This window comes from Sinohyriopsis cumingii, chromosome 2 (genome assembly GCF_028554795.1).
Source record: "Sinohyriopsis cumingii isolate HCF-2022 chromosome 2, ASM2855479v2, whole genome shotgun sequence".
Taxonomy (NCBI): Eukaryota; Metazoa; Mollusca; class Bivalvia; order Unionida; family Unionidae; genus Sinohyriopsis; species Sinohyriopsis cumingii.
This window is the reverse complement of record NC_142962.1, coordinates 107476165-107502258: the sequence shown is the minus strand read 5'-3', so window position 1 is coordinate 107502258 and position 26094 is coordinate 107476165. Positions and strand designations below refer to the sequence as shown.

The 26094-nt window shown below is 34.1% G+C and overlaps 1 protein-coding gene across 1 annotated transcript in view; it reads right to left on the bottom strand.

The window, feature by feature from the left end:
- LOC149805583 (uncharacterized) overlaps nucleotides 1–26094 on the bottom strand; it is a 56387-nt gene that overhangs the window by 14570 nt on the left and 15723 nt on the right. The window contains exons 4-15 of the mRNA XM_089934398.1: nucleotides 25573–25713; nucleotides 23772–23875; nucleotides 23196–23281; nucleotides 20501–20620; nucleotides 19365–19447; nucleotides 18636–18683; nucleotides 17964–18101; nucleotides 17327–17460; nucleotides 16492–16579; nucleotides 14309–14399; nucleotides 7896–7984; nucleotides 2129–2185 (exon numbers count right to left, since the gene is read on the bottom strand). Coding sequence (XP_089790524.1) covers nucleotides 2129–2185; nucleotides 7896–7984; nucleotides 14309–14399; nucleotides 16492–16579; nucleotides 17327–17460; nucleotides 17964–18101; nucleotides 18636–18683; nucleotides 19365–19447; nucleotides 20501–20620; nucleotides 23196–23281; nucleotides 23772–23875; nucleotides 25573–25713 — 1179 coding nt within the window. The remainder of the gene's footprint in view (nucleotides 1–2128; nucleotides 2186–7895; nucleotides 7985–14308; nucleotides 14400–16491; nucleotides 16580–17326; nucleotides 17461–17963; nucleotides 18102–18635; nucleotides 18684–19364; nucleotides 19448–20500; nucleotides 20621–23195; nucleotides 23282–23771; nucleotides 23876–25572; nucleotides 25714–26094) is intronic.

Below are 26094 nucleotides of genomic sequence, written 5' to 3'. Positions count from 1 at the left end.
ACCATGTATAGCCTAATTTGTGCAGAGAAATGGCATTAAATCCAAAACAACAACAGCAAAACGTTTGGTCAAGATCATAATATGCTTATCTAGAAGTCCAGAAAAGGAGCACTACTAGGCCAGCATTGCTATTGGGAGAGGGCACAAAAAACGTAGCTTACAGAAATCACATCTGCCACTGCATTTAGTAAACCAAGGTACTACGGAAAATATCTCACAGAAACCCACTTCCTGTCTTGAGATCAGCATTAAAAGCTCTATAATCCATGCAATTCATATCTGAGGGATACAAATGACATTTAGAAGGGTCTGTAATTCCATACCCACAGAGTACGGTATAGCTTAACATTTAAAAAAAAAAACGTAGCTCACAAACTTTGAAAAATTTAAAAAACTATTCACTGAATAAAAAACAAAGGTTACCATTCCTTTTACAGAAACTTTAAAACACAATTTTATACCACAGTTATTGATGAATAGATTAAAATGAAGATCTTTTAGGAACCTTATAGGCAATGTAGGACAATTTTATGGACAATGTTGATGAGTAATCACCTCATGGTTGTAAGCTGAGGGATTAGGTAAGAGATCATTTCCTTTCTGTACACGACACATGGATGGGGAAGACAAAAGTTTTGTTTTTCTAGGACTGCTAGATTTGATAGATGGCAGAGCTTATTTCCTAACAATGATGTCATTTGGAATGTATTCAGTGGAGAAATATCACTACTGGTATGCAGTAAACATTGATTTGTTATAATCAGGCAGAATGTTATATTCAACACTGATAGGCCAAAATAATGCACTTAGTAATATCTTCAATACTTATGAAATCTGGCTGAATTATAAACAGTGTTTACTGAATTAAGGCAAAACAGCAGTCAAAAACAGCTTACAATGCAGCGAGAGTAGCTTTCACATTTAAATACATAATAGTTCTACTTGAATGATATAACATATGTGTAAAGTTGATGCATTATGCAAAATGAATATATAACAGGTGTAAACAAAGAGAAAGATGTTGTGTAAGTCATATACAGTTGTTAAATTATTCAAAATCATTATGTTAAAGAAGGAGGAAGGCAAGAAAAAGTGCAAACTGTGTAGAGTGACTATTTTAAGTAAAATAGATGGTACCAAGGTAAGAGAAGGATGAAAGATAGGTGAAGCTAAGCAAGCACTGCACAGGAGAGCCATCTGATACCTTCACCATCTTTTTGCTTGCCTCCTCTTTCTCCTGTCCAATTACATCCACTGGCAAATGATTTTCAAATTCTATCCAAGTTAATTGAAGCTGACTGGACAGCAAGTTCTTGCTAGCTGTTTGATTATACTTGCAACTGTGTAATTACACTTGCAACAGCTCAGCTGTTGGCCGAATTTGGTCTATGGATACAGAAAGTAAAATGAGGGACATTGGATTTCAAAGCCAAGTAGCTACCATCTAGATTTTACATAATTCATTTAACTGTAAAGGATCTTTTTAACATATTGAATACATTGGACCTTTAACTAAATAAATGTCAATCAGCAAAGCTAATGAGACTCTGGTGTCTCACACACATTGATTGTTGACTTATTTACCATGTGCAGGACTTACAAATACTTGAACACCAAATTTTAACATTGTTGACACCATCCCCATTATGGCCATGAAAGAAGAGACACTTGTGTCTCATTATGCTTGCACAGGCGAGACAAATATGAAGATCTCAATAATAAGATTACTCTTGAGTTTAATAAAAAAAAATATTTTTTTTAAAACTTGAAGTTTCTTGAAAAGGAATTACAAAATTTGATTATCCAAGTCAAATTCAATACTGTGAATTCATTTAATATTTTGTATCAATCTTCTTCACATTTATCCCAAATTATGTCAATGATTATTACATTATAAATTTGTGGATTTGGCATAGATTCATATTGTTCTGAAAGACAGATCATTGTTTGCTGAGTCCTCAAATTCATATTTTCTAGCAACTATAAATTACAAATAAAAATTGGATCTCCATGAAAACAGTAAATTACAAGAAAAACTGTACTTTATGAAAAGTAGTGAATTACAAGAAAAATGGTTCTCCATTAAATATAATGAATTAACTGCAGTTTTCACTGTAAAAAATCTCACCTTTTCTTCCTGAACAGGTAAAGACAAATTCAGAAATGGTTCTAAAGTCTGGGAGATCTAGAAAACAAAACAAAGTTACAAAGATTTAAACAATTTCAACTTCAGAAGAAATAAAACTACATTTATATGCAGCTGCCTAAAGAATTGGGACTCCATTGGTAAACATGATAAAATTAATTAAAGAGAAAATCCATGGTAAGAATGTATAAAAAAACATTCATTGGATAGAGTTCACATTCTAATAATAATAATAATAATAATAATAATGAGGACTTTGTATAGTGCCTAATCTTTAGAATCTCTAAGCGCTTTACAACATTTGACAATACCTATAACATAAAAACATATATAATGATATGATTACAAAAACAAATACCATGAAATTAGAAAACATAAAAAAACTGATGAGAATATTTAAGGTAGGAAACATTATCTCTTTAAGTTTGTTCTTGCAGTCGAAATAGAAGAGTTTTTAGAGCACTCTTGAATGGGATCACTATGTCTTTGTGTCTAAGTTCAGTGGGCAATTCATTCCATGTTGCTGGGCCCTGGTATGCAAAAAGAACGCTATCCATATGACTTTGTTATTCATAGTGGAAATAATGAGTATATGATTGTCAAAAGAGGAGCGTAAGTATCTTGCTGGTGTGTACACATGGGTGAGGTCAGAGAGGTATGTTGGACTGGAGTCTGTCAGTGAAACGTAGCACGGAGAACAAATTTTGTGTTTGATTCTGGATCGAATGGATAGCCAGTGTAGGGTACAGAGCAGCGGGTAGGTGTGCTCTGATCGTGGTACTCTAAGTATTATCCGAGCAGCTGTGCTTTGAACTTTTTGAAGTTTCTGGAGTAGATATTGAGATGAACCAGACAAAATTGAGTTACAACAGTCCAGTCTCGAAAGTACTAATGAACACACAAGTGTTTTAGTGGCATCAACTAAAAGACAATTGCGAATGGAGCTGATGTGTCTCAGCTCAAGATATGCAGCCTTGCATATGTTTATGACATGTTGGTGCAATGTGAGAGTACTGTCCAGAGTAACACCTAGGTTTCATACTGATTGTGTGAATTTAATGTTGGTGTTGCTGATATTTATTGTTTGAGGTAAAGGATGTGAATGAGAAAGTCTTTGTGTTGTGATCAGAATGGCCTCAGTTTTATCATCATTCATCTGCAATTTGTTTCAAGTCACCCATGATTTCACATCAGAAATGCACTTCTCTACACCTGGTATGGTAGCATCAGCTTCAGCTGGGTGGCTAGATTTGTATATTTGGGTGTCATCAGCGTACAATTGGTGAGACACTGGGTGATGATCTATGACACTTGAGAGTGGCTAACTGTATAGAATGAAGAGAACAGGTCCAAGAACAGACCCCTGTGGAACACCACAACATAGATTAACTGGGCTGGAATGTATTCCATTTGCAGACACAATTTGTGTCCTGTTGATCAAGTAGGACTTGAACCACAGTAAGGCTGTATTACATATAACTATCTCAGTACAGTTGGTCCACCAGTTTAGGAGAAAACTTTTAATATCTCAATTTTCAAAACAAAACAGTTCTGCCATTCTCTTGCAGAGGGCACTGTGTTTATGACATTTAACCAGCCCTTTCAGCAATCCCTCTGTTATCATTCTCTGTACTGAACTCAAACTAAGGTTTGTAAAGTAGTGTCAATATATCGTTATTTTCTAATCGGACCTATTCTGAAGTTTGATATGATTCATCTGCTCAAACATTTCCTGTCAAATAACATCCACAACTCACATTGTAAACATTTCACTTAACATCTGTCACCATTTTCTTTAAAAGTACAGACTGGTTAACAACAACTTTAGCTTATCAATAAAATGAATCTGTGAAACAAAGTTCATATTTGAAGAAACCCGTCTGTTTTCTTGGAAATAGTCATATACAGTTGCTATAAATAGCAAATAAGGAAAGTTGTTGTTGTTGTTGTTGTTGTGGGGTTTAACGCCATTTTTCAGCACGATAGGCTATACATGGCGGCCAGTATTAATGGTGGAGGAAGAACCCGGAAAACCCCGGAAAGAACCACCGACCCACGAGAAGCTACTGGCAAGCTTTCTCACATGCCCACATTGGCTGAATCTTAGACTCGAACCGCCGCAGACAGAGGTGAGATGGCAGTGATCCGTAACGAAGAGCGCTTTAGACCACTCGGCAATAAGGAAAGTACTTTTATGCTATTCTCATGCAGCAGTCACCTTTTTAAGAATATTCTCAAATTTATATTAGTTCAGTTAAAGAGATGATAATAAAAATGACAAAAACAACTTTTTATTGCCAAAAGCGTAATGGTTGGCATGTAAGCTAGTGCCAGAAATATGAAAATACCATAAATCAATTTAGTTTACTTTAAAGCTGATACAATGTATGCCATGAACCAAAACAAAGACATTTTTTTCCAATGGTCACAACCAGTAGTAGTTTCTACCCCTAAAAGTTGTTATATTAACCAAACAAGAGTCCAATGAAGGGGCTAATGCTTTCCTATATGAAACGAATGTCCATGTATCCAAGATGAAACTGCTTCTTCTGTTTAACTGCAAAGTGCTGAAAAGATCCCTGATATTCTTCAGTGAAAACAAGATTTACAAGATGGTCACTGTGGTGGCCACATGAGATGTAAAACTGGCCCCATTTTCATTTAGGACCAACTGGTCATCATAAGAAGTTTTTGGTGTAAACTCCATGTCAGTATGACCATTCATTTATGAGGACTAGCAATACCAAGATTTTCATTGTGGCAGCCATTTTGGATGTAAGACTGGAACCATGTTCACTGAGAAAAATCTAGACATCTTAAGAGTTAAATGTCAATATGATCATCCAGTCTGGGAAAGAAACGACAACAAGATTTTCAACATGGTCACTATGGTCATATTGGATGTCATGTGAACATAATTTTCATTAATGATCAACTAGTAAAAACACCATGTTTAGATAACTTTCTTTTTAGCACTACATGTATCAGCATGACTGAAGTGTGGCTTAATTAATAATCAGATCATTTAGGACTAACCAGAATTCATATGAAGTGAAAAACCCTTGTTAATATGACCTGCATCAAGACACCTGAAATTGCAATAACAAAATTTTCATGATGGCCACTAATGTGGCCTTATAAGAAGTCAAATCAAGATATTTTTTATTAAGGACCTCAAGACCTAAAAAAAACACACATTTTAATGAAAACATAAAGTTGATGTAATCATTATTGCAGGTGTAGCAATAACACATTTTTCAAGATGGCCACAAATGCAGCCATGGTGGAGATCAGATCAACACTTTACAACTAGATAGATACTTTAGGTGGTGCTCTACAGTTTTGTATTTTGCATAGGGCTAGGATTTTAAAGAAAAAGAATTTCCCCAGCTTTCCTCACTGGTTATACTGGCTATTTAAAAAAGACCTTGTATATCTTAGGTATAATTCAAAGAACCTTTAATTCCCTTTTTTTGGTATATGATTGATAGGCGTAACATGGGCAGAGAATACAGCTTGGCCTTACTCCAGATGTGCATGTTTCAAAAAAGTGCTAGCTCCACTTGGTCATTTTCACTTCCTGAACTTCTGAGGTAAATTGTATTTAAAAAAAGAAGATAACTTTTTTTACATTTTATATATTTGGTAATTCATTCACTGCACTTTTAGAAGCTGGTATTGTCTAGTCTGGCAAAATTCATTTTCCCTATTTTAATAGCTGATATGGATAGTGTACTTTAGACTAATTCAGCCTCATTTTTTTAGCACAAGGGAGCATTCATTTTAGTTAGCAGTGTGTTTAAATAATGTACAATTTCCAAAAGTACAATATCCAAAGAAATATCATCCACATTACATTAATGTAGTATAGAGGTATGCCACCATTCTCTCCAATGTGCATGTTTTAAATGCAAACAACTTCACCTTACATACGTCAGACTCTCTCAAAAGTACATAATAACTGGTGAGCACCGCCATAATGAGAATATAGGTATTATTATTGTATGATTTAATTATGATTTTATGGCTGAAACATTTAAGTCGCAAGCATCAAAACAGTCCTTTTGAAAAATTCTCCTGCATTTCCCCCCACAGAACAGTATTTATGAGTGTCAGAGTCTCTAACAAGTCCAGCCCCCACTTATGATAAAAAGTGAGCTATTTTAAGAATGCACATTACATTTTGTAAACACTGCAACCAATGTTATGCTGAATGACAGAAACATGAAACTATCCAGAATTATTTCTGAGATATCAACAATGAATTTTACATTTTGAAAAGGCATGGAACACATCAGGTTCATAAAGGTCAAAGGTCAAAGTGTAAAATATTTGTCTATTGTTTAATATGGAAGAAGCGAATTCACTTTCTCATCATATTTTTTTAAAAAATTTCATTGCAAATAAATGGAAAGAAACTTTTTCACTATATATTTCTTATACTTATTACAACAGTTTTAAATTTAAGTTAACTCTATTCCTATATTCTACGACTTCTAATTTCCCATAATTAAGGTCACTACTCACACAAACATGCCTCATGGCAAATTATGTAAGCAAGCGCAAAATGAGCATAATTAGCTTATTTTCATGCTTAACATCAATATGAATGTACCATTTTCTTCAGAACATCATACATAATTAGATAAAATAAAACAAATAATTGCATACATTTTTATATTAGCTTTAAGGTGGCACTCTTCAGTTTCATATTTTGCATAGGGTTAGGATTTAAAGAAAAAGAATTTCCCCGGCTTTCCTCACTGGTTATACTGGCTATTTAAAAAAGACCTTGCATATCTTAGGTATAATTCAAAGAACCTGTCATTCCCTTTATTTTGGTATATGATTGATGGGTGCATTATGGGTTTTAGAGTATACAGCTTGGCCTTACTCCAGACATGCACCTTTCAAAAAAGTGCTAGCTCCCCTGGGTCATTTTCACTTCCTGATCTTCAGAGGTAAATTGTATCAAAAAAGAGCTGATAACGTTTTTTAACATTTTATATATCTGGTAATTCATTCGTTGCACTTTCAGAAGCTGGTATTGTCTAGTATCACAAAATTCATTGTCCCTATTTTAATAGCTGATATGGAGAGTGTACTTTAGGTTAATTCAGGCTCATTTTTTTAGCACAAAGGAGCATTCATTTTAGTCAACAGTGTGTTTAAATCATATACAATTTCCAAAGTACATTATCCAAAGAAATATCATCCACATTACATTAATGTAGCATAGAGATATGCCAACATTCTCTCCATTGTGCATGTTTTAAATGCAAACAACTTCACCTACATATGTCACTCTCTCAAAAGTACATAATAACTGGTGAGCGCCCCCTAAGTCCTTGGGTGAAAACTTCAAACTGAAGGTGTAGTGATAACAAGAGTTTTTGATAGACTGTTGCTATGGTAGCTATATTCAATCTTAGATCAGTCCCATCTTCATTTGGAAAGAACTAGACATTATACAAAGTATTTGGTCAATGAAAACCGTATCAAGGATAAGTAACAATAACAACATATTCAAGATGGTCAATATTGCGGTGTCAGAGTGGTACCATTTTAAGTTAGGACCAATTTATACCTTGGGATGAATGTGTGTGTAATGTTTTATGGCAACCCTCCATGTGGTTCAGGAGTTACCTTAACAAACTTGTGCTAACAGAAGGTCAGACAAATGGCCATGGATAACCATCTCATAAGCTTTTCTAGTCTATGACCAGTAAAGCTATATATATATACTTACATAGTGGCATTCTTCACACATTACAGTGCTAACAAGACAGCCTCCAAACAAAGCATCCACAAATGTGTAATTAACCTGACGACCATATTCTGCAATGGAAAAAACATACTGGATATATTTATATACTGTATAGAATCAATTTTGTCTGGAATATACAGGTATGCAACTTAGACCAGTAATGTAACTTTTAAGTGTTGGCTAAAATTATTTTAGCAGTTAGAAAACCAGAGTAAATTATGTAAGGTCAAAAAAATTTATGTAATTTATTTTTACATTCTCATTCATCACAAACATCTCTCAACCACTAAAAGCCCTGCTTATACAGTATATGATTTTATATCCACTAAAAATTACCCCTATACAGTATATGACTTTATACCCACTAAAAATTACCCCTATACAGTATATGATTTTATATCCACTAAAAATTACCCCTATACAGTATATGATTTTATACCCACTAAAAATGTCCCCTTAGAGTATACAATTTTATATCCAGTAAAAATGTCCCCAGTACAGTTCATGATTTTATGACCACTAAAAACTACCCCTATACAGTATATAATTTCATATATCCCTAAAAATGCTCCCTATACAGTATATGATTTTATAACCAATACAAATGCCCCCATACAGTGTATGATTTTATAACCACTAAAATGCCCCCTATACAGTATGTGATTTTATAACCAATACAAATGCCCCCATACAGTGTATGATTTTATAACCACTAAAATGCCCCTTATACAGTATGTGATTTTATAACCAATACAAATGTCCCCATACAGTGTATGATTTTATAACCACTAAAATGCCCCCTATACAGTATGTGATTTTATAACCAATACAAATGCCCCCATACAGTGTATGATTTTATAACCACTAAAATGCCCCTTATACAGTATGTTATTTTATAACCAATACAAATGCCCCCATAGAGTGTATCATTTTATAACCACTAAAATGCCCCCTATACAGTATATGATTTTATAACCAATACAAATGCCCCCATACAGTGTATGATTTTATAACCACTAAAATGCCTCTTATACAGTATGTGATTTTATAACCAATACAAATGCCCCCATACAGTGTAAGATTTTATAACCACTAAAATGCCCCTATACAGTATGTGATTTTATAACCAATACAAATGCCCCCATACAGTGTATGATTTTATAACCACTAAAATGCCCCCTATACAGTATGATTTTATAACCAATACAAATGCCCCCATACAGTGTATGATTTTATAACCACTAAAATGCCCCCTATACAGTATGTGATTTTATAACCAATACAAATGCCCCCATACTGTGTATGATTTTATAACCACTAAAATGCCCCTTATACAGTATGTTATTTTATAACCAATACAAATGCCCCCATAGAGTGTATCATTTTATAACCACTAAAATGCCCCCTATACAGTATATGATTTTATAACCATTACAAATGCCCCTATAGTGTATGATTTTGTACCCACTAAAAATGCATCCTATACAGTATATGATTTTATAACCATTATACATACCCCCATACAGTGTATGATTTTATAACCACTAAAATGCCCCTATACAGTATGTGATTTTATAACCAATACAAATGCCCCTTATACAGTATGTGATTTTATAACCACTAAATTGCCCCCATAGAGTGTGTGATTTTATAACCAATACAAATGCCCCCTATACAGTATGTGATTTTATAACCACTAAAATGCCCCCTATACAGTATGTGATGTTATAACCATTACAAATGCCCCTTATACAGTATGTGATTTTATAACCAATAAAATGCCCCCTATACAGTATGTGATTTTATAACCAATACAAATGCCCCCATACAGTGTATGATTTTATAACCATTACAAATGCCCCCATAGTGTGTGATTTTATAACCATTAAAAATGCCCCTATGCAGTAAATTATCACCATTAAAAATTACCCCTATACAATATATGATTTATCACCACGAAAAATGCCGTATACAGTATATGACTATATAACCACTAAAAATGCCCCTTATACAGTATATGAAGATATAACCACTAAAAATGCCCCCTATACAGTATTTGATTTGTCACCACTAAAAATGCTGCTGAGATAAAGAGGGTATTTAAAAAGTTCTGACAGTTTCATTAAAACCTTTTTAGTTTAAAAAAAACCATCAATACATTTGACGCAGATCAATAGACAAAATAATGTTCTTTAAAATCATCTGCTGTTGCATGCATGATATGAAACATATTTAACAGTAACATTAAAATGTCAGAGAAAGAAAACAATTTTTCTACTGAACAAAGTGCATACATTAAAATCTGGGTGTTCTTAGCCTACTCATCTCTGAAAACAAGGGCAACTTGGATAAAGTTTATGAATGCAGTTCTCTCCCTTATATTCTACAATTCTGAGGTAGAAGATGACCCACATTCAGGAAGATCACTGTCAGTGACTGGTGAGAGAAATGGCAGTTGTCAAAGGGGCAACTGAGAAAGAGCCTGAATACAAGGTGGAAGACTTTACAATTTTCACAAGTTATCTTTAATATACTGAAGAATCAGTTGAAGCTTCATGAGGTTTGCACAAGATGGGTCCAGTATTTGTTGATGGCTCATCGAAATAGCCTCAGGCTAAAATTGCCAAACAACTATTCATCAAAGATAAAAGAGTGACAACAGACATTAGAATGAGAATGTCACAAGTTATGTAACTTGGGATAACATTTCTGTACCTGATTTAAGAGAAAATAAATAAAGTCTGGGTTGAAGAAAATCAACAGTGACCACAAACTGCTTCACATACTTGGACTGTCAAGAAAGTTTCATAAACAATATTTTTTATGCAAAAGGCCCGGTCATACAAGTACCAGTGCTAGACTTTGCTAGCATCACAGGACAATTTTGTGTCTCCAAAATGATGCCAGAAGTTGTGGAACACTACTGTACAACCTGTCCATGCAACAGTACACAATGTATCCATCTACTCCATGACAACACAAGCAAGCCAACATAACAGGCTTCCTAAAGGAGTACAGCATTCAAATTTTGCCACATCTTTTATACAGCCCTAATTTAGCTGAATTCTGTTATGAAAGATTTGCTAAGGAGCAGATAATTTGAATGCTGTCATGTGGTTGTAAGTACAGTTTTCTAATGTATGAATAGCATACTAATAAGTAAATGGCATTTATAATAATTAGATAATCAGACACAGAAAGTGTTTAGAGGTGCATGGGGAATAATTTGAGGAGACTCACTGATATCCTGACCTGTTGATCTGTATTCCCTGCTCTTATGTCACTTGTTTAGGCTCAAATAAACAGTAACACAAGAAGGAGTGAAAACAACAAGCTTTGAAAAAAATACAATAATTTATTTCCCTGGAAAAATTCTTTAAAAATGAAAAAAATATGAACTGATGGTTTTATAGAATCAACTCTAAAAATAATACAAGAATAATCCAAGAATAAAATTTTGTAGTCCCAATAAGAAAATGTTCTAATAATTTCATGTTCGAATCCTGACGAAGAATCCAAGATGGAAGACGATAATGTATGCTGCAATCTGTAGTATTGAAGTCTACAGTTCCTTGTAGAAACAAGAATTATCACTCCGGTTTCTGATAGCTGAAAATTTTTTTATAAAAAACTGTTCTTGTTCCACAATATTACATGAGTACATGTATTTTCAAGAAAAATAACAGAATTAATCCTTTTGAATCCAAGTAATTTGAAATAACTCCAAACAGCAGAACATACAACTAACAGTTTAACAGCCCAGCTTCTACTGAGATTAATTCTCCAAAACAGAGATAATATCGTTTCCAAAAACGTAAACAAGGGGTCACATGGTCATTTTCTCAAAGGTTATAGAAGGCAAGTACTTGTTACAGATCATGTTTACCCAGTGTGACTCTTATGAAAACAAATCATTTTGCTCTAAGAAATAAAAAAATAAAAATATTGTTTACATATTAAACCCAAAATCCCATCATGACCTCAACAACAACCAATCATTTTAAAATAAAACAGAACTTGTTTATGATGGTTGCTACAAACTTTGAAACAAGGTCAGAATTTAGATCAGCACCTGGTGTTTATAAACTAACAGTCAAGATCAAATTATTTTCTGAAAAAAGTATCATCTCTAGTGAATAAGTTAACATTAAAATATCATGTAATGAAAAATAATTTTTTAAAAATCTGACAAACAATTAAATTGAAATAAATATATATTAAATCAGATATACATAACACTGCTGTCAACAGAAACAACGAAGGCCTGGAACTGCCAAACTCACACTGACACTCACATCTGGTAGTAAGTCACAAATGTGAACATAGCCCAAACCCTTATTGTCCAGAACCCCACTGACACTAACACTTGGAAGTAAGTCACTCATGTGAACATAGCCCAAACACTTATTGTCCAGAACCCCACTGACACTCACACCTAGAAGTCAGTCAGTCATGTGAACATAGCCCAAACCCTTATTGTCCAGAACACCACTGACACTCACACCTGCAAGTAAGTCACTCATGTGAACATAGCCCAAACCCTTATTGTCCAGAACACCACTGACACTCACACCTGCAAGTAAGTCACTCATGTGAACATAGCCCAAACCCTTATTGTCCAGAACCCCAATGACACACTCACACCTGCAAGTAAGTCACTCATGTGAACATAGCCCAAACCCTTATTGTCCAGAACCCCATTAACACTCATGCTAGGAAGTCAGTCTCTCATGTGGCTTATAGGCTGAGAGAACAGGTCAACACTTACTCACCCAGTGTCATCCATTAATCTTCACCTGGAAGAAAAAGATGCAATTCTCTCCCCATCCTGGGAAAACCACAACAAGCCAACAAAAAAGTCAACCTCAAGGGCCCAACCCAGAAATATCCTCTCATTTCCTCGGGCAGGTAATTACAATGGTCCTGGCAGGCTTATCTTACAATGAAGCAAGTCAAATGAAGTATAAAATATTCATCAATGATGAAGATAGAATGAGAAATACCGTAGTATCATTTATTTTCATTGGGCTCAATTTTTGTGGCTTTGTAAAAATGGGCATTTTCATGTGTACTTAAATTCGAGGTTTTGCCTGTCAAAGTTTGCATATTAGTAAGTATTTAATTTCATTGATTAATCACTACAAATCCCCAAAATAAAGATTAACAAAATAATAAAACTATGCAGACACAAACAGTGGTCACTTTAATGTACCATGAGACTTGACTGCCAAGATGTTGATACAGTGGCTTTGTCTAAAAATCTGTGAAGCGTGAGCTTTAATACTCTGCTGTAATTAGTGTGTATACATAGTGTTTCATTAATAATAGTGTTCAAGAAATAGTTAAAGTATTTTACAAGATTGTTGTTCTTTTGGTTTAAAAATAAAGGGATAAAATGAAATGTGCTTTCAGAAGGATTTTAATGTTTCACAAAGGTTGTACTTGAATGAAGGCTCAATTGGAATAAGTTTTAAATTTAATTTTCATAAACTATTAATTTGTATTATTTTTTCTTTAATTTTTAGTATTACTATTACTTGAATACCTTAAGCTTTTTCTCTATTTTCTCTCTATCCTTACTTACCTCACATATCAATTTAAGGATGTGGGTGTAAAATTACAGCTATCAGATACCGTACTGAACATATGCTATGAAACAATATAAAATGATTTATATATCTTGTTTCATAAGGTTAAAACAAAAAATAAAACAAACACCTGTGAATGTTAAAAGCTAATATTCAATCACAAGGTCACAGTATTGAACTTGATTTATCAAATACTAGTAGCTGTGATAATTTCTAGGAATTAGCACTGTAAGAAAAGTGGGGGGGCATCATCCTACGTGGCTCATTTTTTGTTGGGGATTTAAATTCGTGGTTCGGGGCAACAATGAAATCATGAAAATTGGTCCCCCACGAACACTGATGATACTACAGTACACAGAAATATAGCTAGAATATAATTCTCTGGCACGAAAGTAACACCAGAGAATTGATGAATTAATAATAATAAAAAATAGATTATGTATTTGTGATAGGCCTCAAGAGACAGTGTGCTACTTTGTAAATGAAAGTATTCATGATCATTCTCATCTGACATGAACTTGGTCAAGCCAAGTTGTTATCACTTCTGCTAAATCAAGCCTGAGACGGTTGGATGTACGAGATGTTATCATTTCTACTGCTAAAACAAACATGGGAGGATGCAATGTGCAAGAAACAGATGTGCATGAAATATCTGAGTAACCTAGAAAACTTGAAAATCAACCACAAAAATGATTCACACATATAAGTACACTATATATATATATATATATATATATATATATATATATATATATATATATATATATATATATATATATATAAAAAGAGAGAGAGGGAGATACTTACTCCTGACTTTCATCCTGACATCATGATCCACTGTTTGGGGATTGGAGTTTACTACCAGATCAAAATATTTCAATACTGCAACCTGACCTCTCTGGAAGATGTAATTTGCATTTCAAAATCAAATTTGATTGGAATGAGCAGTATCAATCATCTAATTTTGATCAAGAGATACTATTTTACATAAGACCACAACGAAGAACATAACTCCAGAGAAATTGCTATTAATGGTCTTTTTCACAATCAAAAACCTAATGCATGAAAAAAATCTTTCTATTTTTTTAATTTTCTTTCCTTTATAACATAGAATTTATATTAATATGTACAACATTTGTTGATAAATTAATGTTATCTTCCTTTAAAACCATTTTCTACTATTGGAATGAATTGCCCACTGAACTTAAACACAAAGACACAGTGATCACATTCAAGAGTTCTCTCAAAACTCACTTATTTCGACTGCAAAAACAAACTTAAAGACCTAATAATGTTTCCTACCTTTAATATTCTCAGCATGTTTTTTGTATGTTTTCTAATTTTATGGTGTTTGTGTTTGTAATCATACCATTATATATGTTTCTTATCTTATAGGTGTTGTCCAATGTTATAAAGCACTTAGAGCTTCTAAAGATCAGGTGCTATACAAAGTCCTCATTATTATTTTTATTATTATTACTATTAAGACAGTGGAACAATATACAAGGGAGATAAGTATCACTGGGTATCTTCATTTGAGTTGTCTCCCTTGCCACATAACTGACATGACAGTTCAGTGCATCAATAATTTCTCAGTAAGTTTAAAACATCCATAAACTTAAGTTTGTAACTGTTATTATAATGGAATCTTACCAAGCCCAAATCTGCAGAAAGCAACTGTTTCATGTCCATGACATTAAAGTTTAACAAAAAAACAAAAACAAACAAAGGGCATATTTTGGCATAAAGGGTGCAATGAATCTGATTGATGAAACAAGGGTTGTCTCAATGAATGTTGATCTGCACTGTAACATTATATATATGCCTCATGTTTAATACTCCTCTGTGTAGGCATTCTTAGGGTATGGTTGACTCTCTACGTTACCAAAGAGTCATAATTATCTCAGCCTTTGGTCAAGGTATGCTGGCTTGAATTAAACTTAATGAACAAAAGCCATCATTTTCATATCAGACTTATCATAATCATGACCTTTGATCTTTAAACCCCATAATCTGTTGGGTTTATTCTACTACCCAAAGTACATATCATATAACACCACCAGCATTTCAACAATAAGGGAACATAGGCAAGCTGTGACCATATTTCATTATGCACCAACTAGGAAATATGGGCAAGCTGTGACAATATTTTGGCTTGCACGAAAGGAAAATGGGAAAACAGACAATATTTCAGTTTTTAACAACATGGGAAAATGGGCAAACTGTGACGATATTTCAGTCTGTATGGTACAATAAGTACTGCACTTACTCAACCTAATCCTAGCTGTAAGGCACAAAATGTAGAGCACTTGCTCAACCTAATCATAGCTGTATGGTACAATAAGTACTGCACTTACTCAACCTAATCCTAGCTGTAAGGCACAAAATGTAGTGCACTTGCTAAACCTAATCCTAGCTGTATGGTACAATAAGTACTGCACTTACTCAGCCTAATCCTAGCTGTATGACACAACAGGAACTGATCTTGGAAAAATATACCTATGTTGCCTATTCAAACAACAACATTGCTGTTGGAAAAATACAACAATGTCTTGTGTATGCAAACAACAACATTCCTGTAGGAAAAGTATACCTGTCTTATCTATGCAAACAACAACATTGCTGTTGAAAAAGTGTACCTGCCTTGCCTATTCAAACAAAGCAGTGCTGTTGGAAAAGTATACCTGACTTTTCTATGCAAACAACAACACTGCTGTTGGAAAAGTGTACCTGCCTTGCCTATTCAAACACATCATTGCTGTTGGAAAAGTATACCTGTCTTGCCTGTGCAAACAGCAGCATTGCTGTTGGAAAAGTAAACCTAACTTTTCTATGCAAACAACAACATTGCTGTTGGAAAAGTACACCTGACTTTTCTATACAAACAACAACATTGCTGTTGGAAAAGTGTACCTGTCTTGTGTGTGCTTCACAGGCAGGAAAAAATTAATTCTGGTCTGAAACCAATTATCAAAGGAATGTGTATTTACCTTGATTTCTTCAGATCGCATGATGTCCAGCATGTGACTTAGAAGCTCATGGCTATCATGTTGCTGGTTGCCTCTGAACATCGGAGCCCTGAGGGAAAAGGAAAGCACATTAAAGTAACTTGGTCAAGATTTGCAAGTAGTAGTCTTCCCTCCTGCAAAAAAAGCAAATGTTACATACTCTAGGGCAAGACAAAGAAATTCAAATTAACTGAACCTAACCATAACCCATTTTTTTCTATAAATTCACTACACAAGCAAATCTTCAAGAAAATAATGTATCCATCATTTCAATTTCAGACAAGAGAAAAGAAATACAAGCCACAGTACTTGCAGAAAAATGTAAGAAAAAATAGAAACTACTCCATGCCTTCATGTCAGGCTCTTGGACTGTGAACATTACCCACAGAGTATTTCAACACTGTGGAATATCATGCATAATTGTATACAGAGTATTTCAACACTGTGGACTATCATGCATAATTGTAACAGACTTGTAGTAAAGGTAATGGACTTGTAGTAAAGGTAATGGGCTTATAGTAAAGGTAATGTACTTATAGCACAGGTAAAACGTTCCTCATTCCTCAGAAGTTTCTTGTGATGAGGTCAGCGTTTTTATGTGGAGCATTTGTATTTATTGATGTGACTGACATGATTTGTTCTGACAGCTAATTCATCATTTTAAACATTTAAAAAATTAAAATGTAATGCCATACACACAGACACTGAAGCTCTCATAATTACAGAGTCTCTCATCACATAAGAACTTTAAAGAAACTTTTATTGATATCTTAGACTTCATTATTGCAAGGTAACACTGATGTGAAACTTGGATTACTCTTTGCAGACTTGTCCAAAGAGGGCACTAGGGTTGACAACACTGGTTCGAGTCATAGAGTTGATCTCCTGAAGGAAGTTTGCTAGTGTCATAGTAACTGGTCTGGCTTTACTAAGGCAGATCCTAATGCTTGGCTGCAACAACAGAAAAGACATGATTAAATCATACATTACACAACCTTCAATACCTAATTCCTACAAAATATACATGCATAAAGTCATAATTGTCAGCAGATTTGAACCAAAACGTATTTAAATAATGGAATATGAAAGAATAAGGCACTTTAAGATAAACAATAATAATAATAATATCTACTTGTACAGATGATGGAATAACTAACATGACAAATAGCATCCCATGTCAGAAATATTAAATGAGGTCAAGCTGATTATATATTCAAATAGTAAAAAGAGTTCTTTCCAACCCAGTGTCTCACCTTCATCCCTCTGTAGATGTTTATCTGACTTATACAAATTAAGTTGATGATGAGACCATGACAGTATGACACCCATGTCGTATCATACTTTCACATGTGAGACAATAAAAACTGTCAACCTAGTAGAAATCCTACATAGAAGACAAAATGAGGATATGTAGAATAATTCATGCATTAAAAAGACAATCTTTAAATCCATACCAAATCCATAATATAATCATCCTCATCACTACTGCTGGAGTTGTCACTGATGTATTTCTTGCCAGGCAGAAAGAGTGGTCCCCCTTCTATGTTCCTTTCCATCAAGAGGTTCTGCAGACTGTTTGTCTGAATCAAATTCTGAAAACAAAATGTCAGCCTTATTTATTCATCAACAAATAATTTAATGGATTTCATGCTTCTCTCTTTAGAATAGATTAGAAATATGCAAATGAGCCAGTATGAACAAAAAGTAACAACCATCTCCTTAGATAAGTCATCTGCATGTCACTACAGCCTACTTTGCTGTTGAATACTTACAAATTGTATCAGAAGAAATTTAATTAATGAATTCTGATAAAGACACCATACCTAAAAGATGGTGGTACATAATCAATAAAATAATACTAAAGCTTATACATTGAGTCTAAGATTTTATGTTACCACTCAAACTAAATCTATAGAGATTATGTCAAACAGAATAATTCCTTCTGAATTAGGACACACTTCAACACAGATTAATATGGACAGAATTTATAACAGTAGGGGGTGTGTGAGAAAAAAAAGGAGAGATAATGATCTAATGGATCAAGGCAAAACCCGTTTTACTCAAAAATGCATTAATCAACAGTAGTAAAGTTGTTTCTTTTTTGTTCTTATATATATATTACTCACCTGCATGGCTGCATTGAAGTAACATGTGTTCCCCACATTACGCAAACCCTGCAAGTATTCAAGTTAATAGATTTCAGTGAACAGTTTGTAGTGTTTCATCAGACAATTTCAAAGTTTGGCCTAACAAAGTAATTTTAGTACTGAGCTCTTAAATAACATATCTGATAATTACTACCCATCACTTGTTAGTTTTAGGGGTGTATAAAAAGTTTTTAATTACTTTTGCAACTTAACAAATATGTTTACATCTGCTCTTCACACTCATTGAATTTGAACAAACTTTTTTATTATATAAAAAAACATCCAATCAGCAGAAGATGTGTGTGTGTGTGTGATTTGGATTCTTAACGTAGCATTAACAATTTTTCAGTCATATCAATACGATGTCTGCAGTGTGACAGTTTTATAGTGATGTCTAGCACTGGGGCATCATGCCACAGACATGTAGCATGATGTCCCACCCAGTCACATTATCCTGACACCAGGCCGACCAGCCCTAACATTAACCTCTTAATGCTGAGTGCCAAGCAAGACAGCTGTTAGTACCATTTTTGTAAGTCTTTGGTATGACTCGGCGGAGATCGAATCCATGACCTCCCACATCCATGGCAGATGCTCTAACCACTAGGCCATGGGAGTGGTAATCAGCAGAAGACATAATAAACATGTTGATAAACAATGTTCTTGTTAAAAAAGAGGTTCTTTAATGAAACAAATTTGGTTCCATACCATTACTTTCTGGCCTGATGGGCCCTTGCTCTCCTGTGACGAATAAACATCGAAGGATGCAGTTGGAACCGATGCAGTATGGGCTGTAACAGGGAAAACAGAAAAAGGAATATAAAAGGCTGGTTACTGATCAACTGTACAACTAGTATACATCTCTCTTTCTCTTTATCTGTGTGTGTGTATGTGTATGTGTGTGTGTATATATATATATATATATATATATATATATATATATATATATATATATATATATATATATATATATATATATATATTTTTTTTTTTTTTTTTTACCTGACAGTGCTAACATGGCCATAATTGGAAGTGTTGGATGTGCATCACAGATATACCATCTCTATGAGTCTCTTAAACTTGGGGGTTCAGTTGTGCTCAAATTTTTTAGATGTAACAAATAAAGTGAATACATGAAGGCATGTCTTGGGAAGAAGTTCTTGTGGAAAGGATTTCTATATCAATTCAAAATATAAAATACAATGGCAGGTCATTAGTTACCTCTGCTACATAACTGCCCTTTCATATTCATTTAAAACTTTCATATTTCCCACTCCAACAACGTTTATTGCATCATGAAACAAGGAATCAGTAATTATATAGCCAATCTTTGCTTTTACAAGTCTCAAACAGTCATTATAAAAATTATGATGCAGAAAATAATATAGACCAAAACAATCTTGCCCCTATTCTAACTAAAGATTTGTTTGTAATCTTTTATATTTATATTTGAACTTTGAACCATGTAAAAATTTAAAATTTGAATTTTAATCAGCACTATATAACATGTATTGTGCTGATGCACCATAAACTACCTACATATTTACCTCCCCTACATACTCACCTACCTACCTACTCCAAAAGACCATTTAAAACAAAAGAAAGCAAAAAAAAAGGAAATATTTTTCAAATAAAAGTGTAGGTGCTAAATGGACTTGGAAAAAACCCTGAAATTAATGGTGTTTTTTTTGCTGTTACATAATATTTTTTTTTAAATCGTTCTTCTAATAATCTGTTTGAAAAAGCTACAAACACCCCTAGAAGCCATATTTTATTGGATGAGGTTCATAGAATACCCTTTGAGCAACAGCCATTCAGAACAAAGTTCACGCATCAATAATTACCTTGATTTGCCACAACAACTGAGGCCATGCAGGAGCATGCAGTATAGACATCACCAATCCATGCCATAACTTTCCGAGTTAATGAGCCATTTCTGCCCTTTAAGGAATCAACACTGGGGACTGCAAAAAAGAAGACAGTAAAAAAGTAAAAGGCTGCTTACTGATTGAACCTTTAAAGATTTTTCTTCTATTAATTCTTCAATATACCTAGTAAGCTTGATGGCTTAATATGTGAAACTAAAATTAATCAGCGTGAAAATCCCGCCTTCATATTTGTTATCATTTTATTAATCCTCAATAAATTCTGCACTACTGTATGAATACCCAATGTTGTGGCAAACTGCATCATGATGATATCAGCTTAAAATTTAACTTTCACTGGACCATATCGTGTTGGTTTTCCTTCTATGTGCTCCAAGATGAAGCAAATGAAGTCCCTTCCTCTTCTGGGGATCTCATACTGGCACATCTTGCTGGAGATAATGGTTGGGATGAAAATAATTTTATTCAAGTCACACTCCACAAACTGCTTCTTTAATTTTGCATTTACAAACTTATGGCACATGATATTAAGAAAGATAGCAACACTGTATGCATACAAATTTGTCATTTTTATCAATCGTTGTAAATTCTTCATAAATAATTGATAAATAATCCATAAAAGATGGGTCTTTCTAAATCAAAATGTTTTAAACTTCAACAACTGCTAAAAAAATGTAAAAAGGACATCTATACATGAATAGTATACAAATACTATTAGTGTTATTTTTCTTTTTCTTTTAATAGCAAGTGTGAGAAGGAAAACAATCAGCAAACACCATCAATAAACTGATCAAGGACAGAACATGTCATCTGACATGGTTAACATATCTCCTCATATGCCCTTTGCAGACAGTGCCATCGATGTTCAATTAATATTCAAGGTTTTTTGTGTTTGAGGGCAAGACCATTAGCAATCAAGTTTTATGTTTGAAGTCAAGCTCAAATTTATAGTTACAATTACTTACTTTTTACAGTATGTTTGGTAGTTTATAACACCACATCAGTTCATTTGCAAGTGAAAATGCACATTCACTTGTGGTACATGTATACACACAAGGACACTATATGTCTTGGGATACCCTCAATTATTTTCAAAAGTAATATTTTATTACCTATAAAAATTTGGACAATAAATTATAGCAGTTATATGGTAGTCTGCATTTATGTAAGCAGCCCTTAACTCATTCGGCCCCAGAGGTTTTTGACGTTTTTGCCTGAAATGTGCATAGGAAAGACATTTGGGGGGCTATTTCTGAATACATCATAATACATTGGCTTTCAACAGATTTTCCATGAGACTAATGCCTAGTTGTATTATAAACATCATTTTCCATTGGTTATTTTGCTTGCGCATAAAAGTTGGAGTTCTTTTTTTTTTTTCCTTAATGGACCCATCATTTTCATATGGAGACTACAATTTATTCCAAATGACCACCGTATCCTAGTTTTTGCAAAGGTTAACCTTTCTGTGTGCAGTTAAGACCGGTATGTCTTAGATCTGAGGCCAAAAGGTCTAAAATCCGGACACAAAATTGCATTCCAATCTCAAGCGAATTTTGGGTGGAAAAAAAAAACGGGTCCAAAAAATGAGGTTTTTCCCTCTGTATTTTGTAGTGCAACTAGAACTTCCAGATTATTTGGTATCATTTTAGAGCTATATCTTTCTGCTTTTTTTTAATACCACCCATGCTGGAGTATCTTAAATGACCTTGTTGCTGCAGAGCTTGGAAGTTGGGTACAGCCTCATCACGTCTACAGACGGGATTGGGGCTGAATCGGTTAATAAGTATATGTTTACTGGCCTGGACTTCTACCAGAAAACATGAGGCAAATAAACCCAGATGAAACAATGGGCTCACAAATGAATATCATGTGAAAAATTACAATTTATGTTAAGCCAAAACACAAGATAAAAATGAATTAATGTGGAAAGGTAATTCATGTGGCCTCCAATCACTAATGACCCTATCAACGGTGTGACTTTATGTGGACTACCCAACCATACAAGCTAGTCTGAAAACTAATGCTACTTTCCAGTTGGGACTCATCAATACATAGTGCAAACATTTACATGTAAAAGTAACAATACATAGTGCAGACCTTTCCTCAGTAATATCAATATACAGTACAGACATTTACATACAATAGTATCAATACATAGTACAGACCTTTACATATAATAGTTTACCAGATATGTTGATGGATGGTGTAATAATCAACAAGACTGACTTAGAATCACTACGAGGTATTAGAGATGATGTAATTTGTATCAGCAAAAGCAAAGACACTGGTAAACAATCATAGCCACCAAGCAGTGGTCAAGGGAGGTAAAAGCAAGGGTTGGTAAGAATTTCTTCCCTTTGCCTTTGGCAATTTTGTTTTTGCTTCTCTTCTTGTGATTGCTGGATTGGATAGCTAACAGGACATCTTCCTAATGTTAATGCAATCAGGTAATGTATTCAAAAGAGAAATTGAGATCTTTGAGGATGATCTACCCTAAACTGGTAGGCCAATAGTGCTTATAATTTACAGATCAATAAAGTGAACATTAGTGATTGGTTCCCACTATACTTTACACTAGATTATCTCTGTAAGGGATTGCATGAAGCCATGTGTTAGGAAGAAGTAATTTATAGTAATGAATCCTCTTTACCTCTTGCTAACTTCTGAAGATGTTTGATGCATTTTTCCAGCCGCTTGCTTTGGACATCTGGGATCTCTTTCTTGCATTCAAGACACCTGAAAGTTTATGCTTCCTTTTTTAAATTCTGACAGAAGTAAAGTCAGTATACATTTTCATAATAAAAATAAACTGTAACATTTGCTGACCCAAACTGTTTTTTTTAAGTGGGTTAATAGGTATTTATTTCCTTTGAGGTTAGGATCTTCAGAAATAGGCATTATTCTACGGATTTTATTAGTCCAGGTTTAAATTTTTTTAAAAAATTCCAATACCAAGTTTGACTGACATAGAATCAAATTTTATAGTCAGGCCCCACAATACAATCCAAATATGTGAATCCAACTTTCTTGTATTCTTGACATATTTCTGTAAAATTAGTTTTAAAAAACTCAGTTAAAAACATTTTATTGCCAAAGTAAAGAGTCCAAAAATTATTTTATTGTTAAATGTCAGCTAATGATATACTGGTTAGGTAAGGTAATTTAAGCATTTATTGCAACTTCTGACATGCATAAAATGTTTTTGAAACACAAATAAATTTCTTACAAAACCATCCATGTAGTAGTATTGATGACCAGAGCATGAGAGGTGGAGCCTGCAGAAGCAATATGTCTCAATGCATGACTTCCTGGGGAGCTACTGTCACAACCCTGTTACAGATAACATAAAATGATCATTAGAGTGAAATATATTCTTCAATAATAATTACCCATTCACAGGTATGTTAAGAGTTTATCCACAATCTCACAAATCCCTCCATCCCAAGTTAAAACAAAATGTCAGTCATGTCTTTGGCTCATTTTACCATCAGAAGTGATAAAAAATAACCCTATTTCTAAGGTAAGTTCAAACAAGAGTTTAGATAGAGGGACTAGTGCCCAAACACAATAAACTGTCAATTACTACTGAAGCCACTGTTTACTGTAAGCTGCACTTCAAAGCCAAGATTGGGTTCTGTTGATGCCTAAGGTCAAAAGTGTAAAGAAGAAAGTTGAAGGACTGATTCCCAATGAATGGGAACCTGTTCTTGAAAATCAATGCAAGATTAATCACAAGTGAAATGAAACCACTCTAGTCAAAATGCCCATAGTGTGGAAGAACCAACTTGGTGTATTATCTCAATGTATCAGCCAGCTAAAATAGCTAGGAACCAATTTTGGTACCAGAGAGGGGTCACTTCAGCTACAGGCAGTGGAATGAAGGATGTCTTGCAGCCACATAACAAGCCATGTGAAAGTTCACATGATGTCTATGTCTGAAATTATAGAACAGTACCTCTGAACAGCAATGGGAGCTACCTACAGCCATATCAAGAAGCAAGTTATCTCTGGTACTGAGGCTTGTAACTACAGATGTGTTTCTATTCCAAACACTATTAGAAAACTCTCCATTTCTTTTTACAGGTTTTCAGTGTGCTAGGCATTCTTGCCTGACCAAGTCTGTTCACCTCTAGTTCTAAGAAGAATTTCTTTCTGAGAGTTTGCTTGATGGGAGCCATACAGGTCCAGCATCTCTTGGATTGGATAGAAAAACTGTATTCACAACTGCCTGATCTGGTGAGGAGAAAACAGGATCTTCTGGGAATCTCTGAATGCTAACTTCAATAGTCAAGTGATCCATGACTTTCCTTGCTTCAGGGGAGCTATTAGGATTAGATAGCATTCAAATTGAACAAATAATTTATTTCCCTATTTCTAAGGTGTTCATTGTTTGCTTCTAATTAGACAAGTTGACTTGTTTATTTTCAGATTATTCATTACCATGTAGTCATTAGGCGGGGGTAGGGAGGGGTGGGGTGCAGTTTAGATGAGAGTCACGATGTGGTAACATAAAGCAATACATACTCATTTATTGTTAATAATACTTGATGAAAACATACATTTCAACTCTTATACTTGTGCTGGCATATTATTGTTTACTACTATCTGCGGCAATCTATAATGACAAATGTTCTATTCATGTAAGAAGTGTAGGTCATTCGAGTTGCTCTACGTCAAATGCACATGACCGTACCGGATGCAGCTATGGGATAGGTTTGGCCAGCTAAAAATAGTATCTGAAAATGATATATACTGCAATTACTTCACTAGGTTATAATAATTTGGTATCATTTTTATAGCAATTACCTGATATCCACTCGACTAGGTCATAATAAGTTAGTATCATTTTGTAGTAATTACCTGATATCCATTCCATTAGATCATAATAATTTAGCATCATTTTGTAGTAATTACAGATATCCACTCCACTAGGTTATAATAACTTAGTATCAATTTATCATGATTACCTGATATACACTACATTAGATCAGAATAGTTTAGCATCATTTTGCAGTACATGTAATTACCTGCAATCCACACTGCAGACAGACATATATGGTGGTGGTCTCTGACATAAAAAGCAAATTGTCAGACCCAGTGTCCTCTTCTGTGATGTCATTACAGACCAGGCCAGTCTTCAAGGAGCTTAATACTTCATTGGCACATCCCTGTAATAGCAAATGAAAGTGTATCTGATTTGTACACTGCAAAAGCATTTACATAACTATGCAACTGGGGGAAACCATTCCAATTTCAATCAATTAGTGCTGTATGAATGATGTAAAGAAAACTGTTAAACAATGCTACCAAAATCTTTGGCTAAAAGAATGAAATTTCACTTGCTCAAAAAATGAATTATAACTGCCCAGGCTAGCGTATTGTACTCCCCAATGCACGGAACTTTATGTATACTGTACAATTTGCCTTTCGAAAGACTTCAGACACATGAATTCAGATACTGGCTCGATAATTAAACCCTTCAGAGCAGAGTTGATGCCTTCTATATGGAGCCACCAATCAAAATAAGCATTGTTAATGCTTTCTACATG